This window comes from Malus sylvestris, chromosome 10 (genome assembly GCF_916048215.2).
Source record: "Malus sylvestris chromosome 10, drMalSylv7.2, whole genome shotgun sequence".
NCBI classification, from domain to species: Eukaryota; Viridiplantae; Streptophyta; class Magnoliopsida; order Rosales; family Rosaceae; genus Malus; species Malus sylvestris.
In genome coordinates this window covers 37,120,401-37,130,342 of record NC_062269.1, presented here as the reverse complement: position 1 = coordinate 37,130,342, position 9,942 = coordinate 37,120,401, and the positions used below count along the sequence as shown (strand labels likewise).

The following is a 9,942-nucleotide window of genomic DNA, read 5'->3' as shown; positions in this document are numbered from 1 at the left end:
ATGGAGAATGGCATATATTAAGTGCTTTTTTCTTCGTAATCACGTTCGTTTGAAACTGTTTCTTCAAGAAGCACTTTTGCTTCCAAGAAGGTTTAGTAAAGGCGCTTCTTTAAAGCACATTGAATTTTTTTATAATTATATTACAAGTTCTCTAAAAAAGCACTTACTCACACAAGTACTTTAAACTTTTTCATTTCAAGCACAAAATATATGAATGGCATACTAATTTGGATGTCATATCTCTCATCAAAAGCAGGAATATCTGGTATGATTTGTCAAAGGTGTTAATAATGATTTTGATTAGGTAATGAGTAAACCCTTTGTTTAAAGTGATAGTATTTAGGGATGGTTTGGGAGTGGGTGCATAAAAAAAAAAAAATTACCCATGAAAAAAAGCTGTGAAAGTTTTAGGTGTTTGATAAACTGATAAAAAAAAAACTTATTTTGGAAGCTGTTGTGAGAATAAGCTGAAATCAAAGGAAAAAGCTGAAGCTGCTATTTGCAGCTTTGGAAAAATGGCTTTTTTTCAAAGCACACCGAACTACAATGCTCCTTTAATGAAAAGACCCACTATGAGACTGCTATTTGTTCCAAAAGCACTTTTACAAAAAAGTTTACCAAACACTCTGCTGATTTATTTCACAGCCGCTTATTCTCACAGCACAGCCGCTTCTTCTCACAGCAACTTTTTTTCAAAGCACAGCAATACCAAACCAGCCCTTAATCTCCCACTTGAATTCCTGACTAACTAAAAAATTTACTGTCTTGAACAAAAATTGAATCTCCACATCCCATTAGCTACACTTGCTAAATCATAACTTAACGAACCATAAAAACTACCATGTTTCAACACACATCCGCCACGCCTGGTAGATTTAATATCGGTAATGCTATCCACACACCTATTTTTACTTCTCACACACATCTTTTGATTGTCAGATCGAATGAATTGAAGATCAATAAGCAAAATAACTAGGGTGTGTAGGAGCCTAGGAGGTAAAAGTGTGTGAATAACACAATCCTTGGACATTAGCAAATGAAAAAAAAAGTACAAAACAGCACGTAACATTCATAGACAAACAACCATTTGAGCAAGGAAAAATAAATCAAATAGAAAATCGACGGAAACATTCAACAATATTAGTGAAAATCGAGCAACAAACATAATCAATTGCAAATTTTGAAGTGAACAAAAATGGGATTTAGAACCCCTAAAGGTACTCCAATTGTTTGTCTTTCTAAGATAGTCAAAACAAATACCGAAAAAGAAAAAAACAGTAACCGAGAGTTCTACCAGAACGATTCAGAGACTTATCTGACACTAACCCCTGTTTAAGCTTTGTTGGTCGAGTGACCAAATTACATAAACAAGTTGGGCCTCGATGCCTTGTATGTAGTCTTCAACTTCCTGGATGGTGGTCTAACCTTCCTGAACACCAACGGGAACTTGATCTTGGAGTTGTGGAATTGCTTGGTGCTTTCCCTCTTGCAAAGCTTAGCGGGGATGGTGGCAGTCTTGATGATCTGGATACAAGGAAACCTGACCCTGTGGCGAGATGCCATCTCAATGTACATCTGCTCCACGGCACCATTTAGAGTGGTGTCACGGTACTCTTTGTACATGTTGTGGTAACCCGTCCTGCTTTGATACCTCAACCAGATACCATAGTTCTTGATGGTTGTTGGGTTCTTCTCAAAGATCTGCAAGCAGATTCCAAACAAATAGATAAATACTATCTCCGACAACATCAAGAATAATCTTAAATCTGGCAGTTGAAACATCACGTCAATAATTATGAAAACAGAACAAATGATGAATACTCATAGACTTGAACAAAAAACCAACGCGCTTACGGAAGCACCTTGCATAGATATAACAGTTGCCATTCTCACATTGAAGTGCTAGACCATAAAAGACAAAAATGGAATCGAAAATGTAATCCAAGAGCTATAGCAATCAACACGTCCGCGTTCCTAAAGACATGTAAGAATGCTGCATTATGCATACGGATCTGTGAAATTGCGAAGCCATGCTATCTAAATTTCAGGCTAAATACCAAAATAAGTAAAGGGCATAAAAATGACAACAAAGCCAAAATGATGTATTCGTCGTCATTGGGATTAACTTCATTTCGGTGCCCTTCGTCATTGTCAACGCTGTTTTACTTGATTGTTAATACAGTTATTCGTCATTGTGAAAGTAATTTTGAAATACACCAAAAACATTGAGATTAGTTTGACTTTGAATTATCAAATTATGTTTTATAAAACTAAAGAAAGAACAATCACAGCAGCTATGTTGTACGTATTATGAACCCACATTTCGCCATCGAAAACCGCATTTAGGACGAAAGAGAAAATAATGGATCAGATCAAATTAAACACAAATGGAAAGTAGAACAAACCTCATTGATGGCAAGAACTTGGCCATTGCTCTTCTTCACCTTCTTCAGCTTCCTCAGAAAATACCTAATCCAAACAAAATCAACAGTTAAATATATCAGAAACAACCCAGAATTCGACCATGCAAATTCGGGATCAGATAATCCGAGCTCAGGCCAAGGTTTTATACCAGAACTTGGACTTGGCGCGAACCTCGTTGGTGGCCCACAGCTTCATTCTGTATATCTTCGGCTGCTCATCGGTCTCGGTAGGGAGCTTCCTCCCGACGACCTGGTACTGGTGGAACTGTGACACAAAAACGACGCCGTTAGTTGCAGCTCAAAACCCTGAAACCTCCATTTCTGGGAAGAAGGGGACATCGGAGAAGAAGACACGCGGGCTTACCTTGAAAACACCCATGTCGGAGAATCGGAGAAGACGCGGCTACGATCTCTGAGGCCTCCCTCTCTGGTGTGAGAAGCGCAGGTTAGGGTTTTTGTTTTGTTTATATATCAGGACGAAACCCTACTTCCATTGATGGGATGAATATGAGCTTTTTTTAAAGGCCATCAGTTGGGCTTTTTACAAGTAGGCTTGTTAGGCAAACCCAAAAATAAATCTTTCTAGTTTTGGAGAGAGGATCCTCGCCGGATCCCTTTTTTTGAGGATCTGGAGATCCTCTAATCACATCCGTTCATATTTTTTGTCAAGTATTGATTATATTCAATTTTAAATAAAAAATTACAATAATTTCTAACCGCACGATGTACGATAAACAGATGTGACTAGAGGATTCTCAGAATCCTCACAAAGAGGATCCGGCAACCTCACAAAAAGGATCCAACGAGGATCCTCTTATGAATCGGATTTTCAAGTAAAAATTAGAAAAGTTGTAATTATTGTGACTGAAACTAAATTGAAAGGGGTGCTAATTGAAGAAACTTGGATTTGATGCCAACAAATGGGACCGATGAAACCAAAAGTTGCAACGTAACAGTTATACTGTCACGTGATATTACTAATAGGCAGTTTGAGAGTCGCGCCGAACAATTTCTGGATGGATGGATTGCCATTTGCATAGCCTAATGAGCGACGAATGCCGCTTTTGAATGGTATGTTGTATCGACAAAGTCCATGTTTTAACGGATTTTCATTGAGAAAGAAATCTAGAAAGGTGTACGGCATTGGCCATCTGGATATAATCACAAGATAATTGTATGTATGTAGTTTTGAGTAATGAATGCTTGCAAATTCTGAGAAAGTAGAACACCATATTGAATAGATACAACAAACACCCGCTGCTCTCCGGTCAAGTACATGTGCAAGACAAACCAACATATGGATCATCGGCACTAGCCATCCCCCCCACAGCTCCTTCGAGTGAAGGCTAGGTACAGAAGCAGGATCAGATCATCGTTCGCAGTCCTTAATTAAACCTCATCAGGTTTTCAGCTCCATTCGTTACGCCCAGAGTAATAGCAATCACAGCAAGAATCGCCTGAAAAAAATGCAAAAACATAATTCAAAATGAAAGCAAGGCCATGTATATACCTTGCTTCTATCAACTAGGCAGTCAAAACAATGAACCCAAAAAAACACAAGGGTACAGCTTCTATTTATATTTTCTAAACGAACTCAAGTATGGCAGGAATGAACATCAAGTAAACAGCACTACCCCAATGACGAAGAACACTCGATGTCCTCAAAGCATAAAATGTTTATAACAACTGGACCACACCTTAGAATTAGAATATGGTGGCTTGAAACAATCGCTAAATTCGTGGAATGGTACGTAGACTTAGGACAGGCAGCAAGGAAATTACTAACTTTGGGTGCAGAAATTAAGGCTCAAGCAATGTGCCACTTCCCACGAATTATAAACTTGGGGGACTGGGGATATAATTAAGGAACGTGATCCATATGCCTATAAAGTAGGTCTTGGAGCCCATGCATTTTATGCCTATAAAGGCCAATAATCACACCAGCATAGGGAGGTGAGAGAAATGGTATTAGGTATAATGTACGGCAATTTGAACAAACACTGACTTGAGGAGTCGGAGTGTTTTTTGCAGGTACCCCCTCCTCCCTCAGTGATGGCAAGCGAAGATGGTGCCATGTGTGCTTCCCAACATGGTTACAATTACTTGTTTAAGAATTGGACCACCCCAATTTTCCCGCTCCAACACTAATACATACTTAACTAGGGGCAACCAGCCTCCCCTCATAACAAAGGCGAGGTTACCCAAGATTGCAGGCCTTGCTATAAGACTAACAAACAAGCAATTAAAGTAACAACCACAACCATCACCTATCAAGTCAATGATGCATGAACTAATGGTGGATGAGGCAAATTCTCTAAATCATTAAGGAAATCCATAACGATAAGACCTTTTGCAGATTCCAAAGTGGGGCTCTTGCATAACTAAAACTGTAGAAATCAGAGTCTTTCGGATTTTCACTTTTCTAATTCTTTTGAAGCACTAATATTGCCAAATTAGTGACATTATAAAGTTCATAACCAACATCACGCACTTATACAAAATTTCAACTTTCAAATAATATGCTAAATAAGACAAGTCTGAAAAGAATTACTTGCACGTCTAGATTTTATGAACATCAAGTGATCACTATTTTGTGAATCCTCAAACTGTTACTATGTCTGTGGGAGTTCTACAATGAAAAAGAATTACTTGCACGTCTAGATTTTATGATACGAAACATAAGGAAGGAACACTTACAGCTATTGTGCATGCTACATATCCAGGTTTTTCTCTGTAGTCCACCTGCACACAAAGTAAGATGAAAGTTCCAACATACCAGGGGATGCCTCCAAGAAAGAAACCTGCTATAAACCTTCAGAAAGGGTCAAAGTGTAATCTGTCAGTATTTAGTAACAGCCGGCCAGAAGAATGATAACGGAACAATTCTTGTTAGTCAAAAGTTTAAAAATTTCATAGGTAAGCATCAAGAAGACTTTTTCTTATCATGATTCTATAATGAAGTCCGGAACTAGCAGAACTCCCTAAATTTTAAAGATCAAAACTTGTCCAACAAATGATCATCCCATTGTAAACTGCTTCCTGTGAGAACATACTGGGTCCAACCACGTAACTACTAACCAGCGGCAAGAATCGAGCTGCCTTAGCCAAGACAGCACAGGTTGGTGTTGTCCCACAACTGACGATGGGAAGCCACTGATACATAAGCAGAACTAAAAAACAGAATGCAGCGACTTAACGGGTAGAAAAGTCCATGGTTTGTTCGGGAAAGGAAAGAATTCCACGATGGTATTCATTCGATACATTAGTTAATTATGTTAGGACAAATGATGATCAACCCACAAAACCAACATGTTTTGTATCGATCCGGTAGCTCTCCATTCTAATTCTTGACTAAATCTTCCATAACCAATATGTTTTGTGGGAAATTTATGAGTTTTTAGAAGGTTTCAACGCTTACAACACAAAAACAAAGGAACGTAAAACAAAACTTCAAAAAAAGATGGAACGGCAATGAATCAACTTACAATAACCAGCCTATGCCGATGCCACAGCAAGGAAGGCGTCGTTCCCTTACAGGTCTTCCTTCCACAACAGCATAACCTTCAAACCCCAAAAACCCGATTTAATAAAACGAACAAAAATTAGAAGGAAATTAAAAAATTCATGAGCACGGAAAAGAAATTGGGTATCGATCATACCCGTAACCGTTTGGTATCCATGTTGGTGATGGTGGTGGTGGTGGTGGTGATGATGGGGAGGCAAGGGAGGCAAGGGAGGCAAGGGAGGACGGCCGGAAGAACGGGGAGGTGGGACCGGCTGAGGAAACCCGACAACCGGCTCAGGCGGTGGCTGCGGAGGCGGAGGGTAGTAGTTGGCGACGCCTTGGAAGGTGCCGTAGTACTGCTGCTGGCTCTGGCTCTGGCTCTGCCCCTGCTGGTCGCCGGAAAGGCCTCTGGTCTTGGAGTCGTCGCTCATTCTTTCGATCCCGAATTGAGAATTTCGGGTGGATGGTTTCGATCAGCAACGGGCGGTGGTTTGATGCTTTCCATTTCTGAATTAACTCAGCTGGCAGCTTTGGCAGCCGGGCGGGATCGTAATTTTTCTAGACTTGGGGTCCATTTTTATTATCTATTTTGGGCTTCTCTCCTTTGGGCCTTCATATGGGCCCAAGTATATTTCAAGGAAGTGTTGGCTCTTGGTGATAGCTACTAGTTAGTTGGAATTGTCCATTGTGTCCATGTTCGAGTTTTTCCTGTCGTAAATTATAGTTTGACATATCTAAGCGGAACGAATTTAACAACAATGTCACAAAACTAATTTCTTTTAGAGAACTTTAACGAAAAACTTCCGGTACTATTTATTTTAATACAAAATTATATTTTTACACTAAAAAGTCAATCATGATACTATTCATTTTACCCTTTATTATGTCCTTATCGTTAAAACTCAAAGTTTTCAAACCCTTTTCATTAGCTTTTCTTTTCTTTTATTATTTCTTTTGGGTAACAATATGTCATTTTCATGTTGAATTTAATTATTAATCCACTCATACTTTTTGACATAGTCATCAAATTTGATCATGTACAAGTAAAATTTGATCATGTACAAGTATATCCCATCCACTCTCACACTTCGTATGCAATGTACTCTGGTAAATGCTTGAATGTCCGCATGAAAACTGTCGTACCGTATGTTGCAGTTGAAATATGGGTCGAGATCGAGCCGGAATCCGAATTCAAACTGTGTTCCGGTACTAGGAAGATTCCGGCTAATTTCATCATCCTCAGATTTGCAAGTGAAGTCGACTGGTTTGTCGTCACCATTGTTGACAATGCGCACGATGTACATGGTCCCGATAATATAACCAGAGCTGCAGGTGCGATATTGGCCGATGGCCAAGGCAACGAGTAGCAGAAGATAGCAGAAAGTAACCCCTTTCATCTTGTCAGCTAGCTTCTACTCTCACTCTGGATATGATTTGATGCTTTGCTTATATGTTTATATAGAAGGAAAATAATACCGCTGTTGATTTCGTAGCAACGAAAACCAAATCGGGTTAACGTCGTGCAGGATTTAGCGCAAAACCAAGCGCAGTATAAGGCTTGACCCATGTATCTCCGTTTGGCACTTGATGAGTCGCATAAGTAATATGAATTAGCAGAATCCATTGCGAACCAGAATAGCAGTAAGTAAGAAGGAAATTGCACTAACAGCAAGAAGGAAATAGACCAAAAGATACTTCATTGCAGACCAGAATAACAGTATAAATAACAAAACAAAACTTAAAAAGAGTACCAGAACTCTTTCCGAATTAATTGGAAATAAAACTTTCGAAAAACATAGTAAAAAACTAGAGAGTTTAGAAACTGAAAGTAACAGCGCCTAATTTCGAAGTAACATAATCCAACTGAGGCACAGCGACCACCCTGACAAGCAGTTCTGACCAGATAAGAGGTGCAAAGCTTACAGCCTCCTTCCTCTCCTTCCACCCTTTCTACGGGTGCTGTCAGTTGGAATTGGAGTCACATCCTCTGAAAAACGATTTTAAAAAGGTCAACATTCCATACTCATAGACAGCTGCAAAAAGAATATCAAAAACATGTACGACAGGCACAAAATTTGCACACTCAACATGACACCTTTCTTGAAGAACATAATGGCATACCTATACGACCAATTCTCATTCCAGAACGAGCAAGAGCCCGGAGGGCAGACTGGGCACCTGGACCTGGTGTTTTTGTTTTGTTCCCACCAGTGGCACGGAGCTTAATATGAAGTGCAGTAATGCCCAATTCCTGCATTCGTAAAAGTTCAAACACATTAAGTGGAAGCAGAAAAAAAATTATTATAATACCAGGAATAGTGCACTGAGGTTTAGTAATGATGGGTACAATCGAACAAAATGGTCCCGATGAGCTTTACAAGAAATACAATTAACTCAAGAAGAGAAAGAAAAATAGACAAAGTGTAATGAAAATAGATCAAGACCTTGCATCTCTGCGCAACATCCTGTGCTGCAAGCATAGCAGCATATGGGGAAGACTCATCCCTGTCAGCCTTCACCTTCATACCACCTGCATTTGAAGAAATGCATACTTTATGAAACATAACAAATTACAATTCGTAGCAAAACATCTTAACATATAGGTGGCTAAATTCATCACACTACAGTTAGTATTATTCTACAACATTATCTACAACACATTCTTTGAAATACAACTTACAAATACACCAAAGCGTTCACTAAACGAAACCCCAACATGAGCCAATGGTGTCTGAATTAGAAAAGTCTATCTAGCTGATCTTAATTATAGAAGAGAGAATTTCCTTACCGGTGATACGCACAAGGGTTTCTCTTCCTGACAGATCAGTCACGTGCTGAAACATAAAGAAGGAGTCAAAATTACGACCAGAAACATAGACAGAATGAATCATGCATAACATGATGAAAAACAGATAAGTTTACTTACAATGAATGTGTCATTGAATGACGCATAAATGTGTGCAACACCAAAGGCATGTTCTCCATCCTTGAGGATGGGACCAAGGGTGACATTGTCTTCCTTTGGCTCTCTAACCTTCTTCTTCGACTGCGGAACACATAAAAAAGGGAACACGTCAAAACAGGAAGATATAGCGCCAACAATGATACGCAACAAACACAAACAAAAATGATCAGAAATATTCAATGCAGAGATCTTTAGATCAGACCCACTCCTCCAATTGAATTTTCTGTCTTTAGTGCCAATGTCCTCCGATTGAAAAACAAACATTTGAAACATCCACTCCAAATAACAATATTTTCGAAAACTGAAATTTAAGAGTATAAGACAATCGAAGTAGAATCGACAAGTTTTGATTTTCATAAATTACTTTCATTCGAATCATTCCTATCAACAAAAAAATGAACTTATCACGACATGATTAGTATATACAGAACTAATAGATAAAAACCGAAATCAAATCAAGCTACAAAATTGACTAAAACCCAATTAAAACACCACATCATCTGCATCATAACCCAACAACCAACTAAAATTCAGAAAAAAAGAAACCAAAAACCAGAATACAATTTTCCATTTGCGGCGTTCGCACCAAGTGTTAAGCATTCGAAAATCGAAAGACAATTCAAAAACCCAAATGTGCACGAAACGAATATCTAGGAGGGTTCTTGATCTGAAACATAGCTAGATAAAAATGGAAGATTGGGAATTTAAAAACACACCAAAAAAAAGCTCACGGATTCAATTCTGAACACAAATGCAGATGAAATCGGACACGAAATACTTGAGAGAGAAGAGATTGGATTTATGGTTTGCTTACCATGGCTGCGAAACGGAGAGATTGGGTGCTAGGGTTTGGAGGTGGCTGCTGGTTGCTTTGGCCGACTGTAAAAACCCTAAGCAGAGAAGACTGAGGGGCGTGAGTAGGCGCTTTCGGTTTTATATCAGAGAACAAACTAGGGTTTTGTGTGATGAGAGTAAAGACTTTGAATTTGCAAAAATGTCCCTTGATTTATCAAATATTGTGATTACTCACCTTCAGTTTTGGGTTTTGC

General features: G+C 39.0%; 3 protein-coding genes across 3 annotated transcripts; all 3 read right to left on the bottom strand.

Moving 5' to 3' along the window:
* Positions 1-1,086: 1,086 nt before the first annotated feature.
* Positions 1,087-2,944, bottom strand: LOC126586594 (60S ribosomal protein L18a-2). Its single transcript, XM_050251499.1, has 4 exons — positions 2,788-2,944; positions 2,573-2,688; positions 2,406-2,469; positions 1,087-1,701 (listed from the first exon to the last, which is right to left on the bottom strand). Exons 1-4 carry the CDS (start codon positions 2,800-2,802, stop codon positions 1,360-1,362), a joined length of 537 nt encoding a protein of 178 aa, XP_050107456.1. The 5' UTR covers positions 2,803-2,944; the 3' UTR covers positions 1,087-1,359.
* A 603-nt stretch (positions 2,945-3,547) lies between these two features.
* On the bottom strand, positions 3,548-6,457 carry LOC126586593 (60S ribosomal protein L18a-like protein). The gene is made up of 4 exons (XM_050251498.1): positions 6,083-6,457; positions 5,909-5,984; positions 5,121-5,235; positions 3,548-3,880 (listed from the first exon to the last, which is right to left on the bottom strand). Exons 1-4 carry the CDS (start codon positions 6,357-6,359, stop codon positions 3,809-3,811), a joined length of 540 nt encoding a protein of 179 aa, XP_050107455.1. The 5' UTR covers positions 6,360-6,457; the 3' UTR covers positions 3,548-3,808.
* A 1,151-nt stretch (positions 6,458-7,608) lies between these two features.
* Positions 7,609-9,897, bottom strand: LOC126585732 (40S ribosomal protein S14-3-like). The gene is made up of 6 exons (XM_050250226.1): positions 9,708-9,897; positions 8,855-8,974; positions 8,717-8,762; positions 8,373-8,458; positions 8,050-8,179; positions 7,609-7,915 (listed from the first exon to the last, which is right to left on the bottom strand). Exons 1-6 carry the CDS (start codon positions 9,708-9,710, stop codon positions 7,848-7,850), a joined length of 453 nt encoding a protein of 150 aa, XP_050106183.1. The 5' UTR covers positions 9,711-9,897; the 3' UTR covers positions 7,609-7,847.
* Between the last annotated feature and the right edge of the window lie 45 nt (positions 9,898-9,942).

What these genes read in the sequence shown, in the direction of transcription:
- LOC126586593 (XM_050251498.1), bottom strand. Translation starts at nt 6,359, where the DNA reads ATGAGCGACGACTCCAAGACCAGAGGCCTTTCCGGCGACCAGCAGGGG. An exon ending in ATCGGCATAGGCTGGTTATT is followed by an intron (nt 5,236 to 5,908) that starts GTAAGTTGATTC and finishes CCCTTTCTGAAG; the next exon opens with GTTTATAGCAGGTTTCTTTC. An exon ending in ATGTAGCATGCACAATAGCT is followed by an intron (nt 3,881 to 5,120) that starts GTAAGTGTTCCT and finishes CATTTTTTTCAG; the next exon opens with GCGATTCTTGCTGTGATTGC.
- LOC126586594 (XM_050251499.1), bottom strand. An exon ending in CGCGCCAAGTCCAAGTTCTG is followed by an intron (nt 2,470 to 2,572) that starts GTATAAAACCTT and finishes TGTTTGGATTAG; the next exon opens with GTATTTTCTGAGGAAGCTGA. An exon ending in AAGTTCTTGCCATCAATGAG is followed by an intron (nt 1,702 to 2,405) that starts GTTTGTTCTACT and finishes ATCTGCTTGCAG; the next exon opens with ATCTTTGAGAAGAACCCAAC.
- LOC126585732 (XM_050250226.1), bottom strand. An exon ending in CATTCAATGACACATTCATT is followed by an intron (nt 8,763 to 8,854) that starts GTAAGTAAACTT and finishes TTTATGTTTCAG; the next exon opens with CACGTGACTGATCTGTCAGG. An exon ending in AATGAGAATTGGTCGTATAG is followed by an intron (nt 7,916 to 8,049) that starts GTATGCCATTAT and finishes ATCGTTTTTCAG; the next exon opens with AGGATGTGACTCCAATTCCA.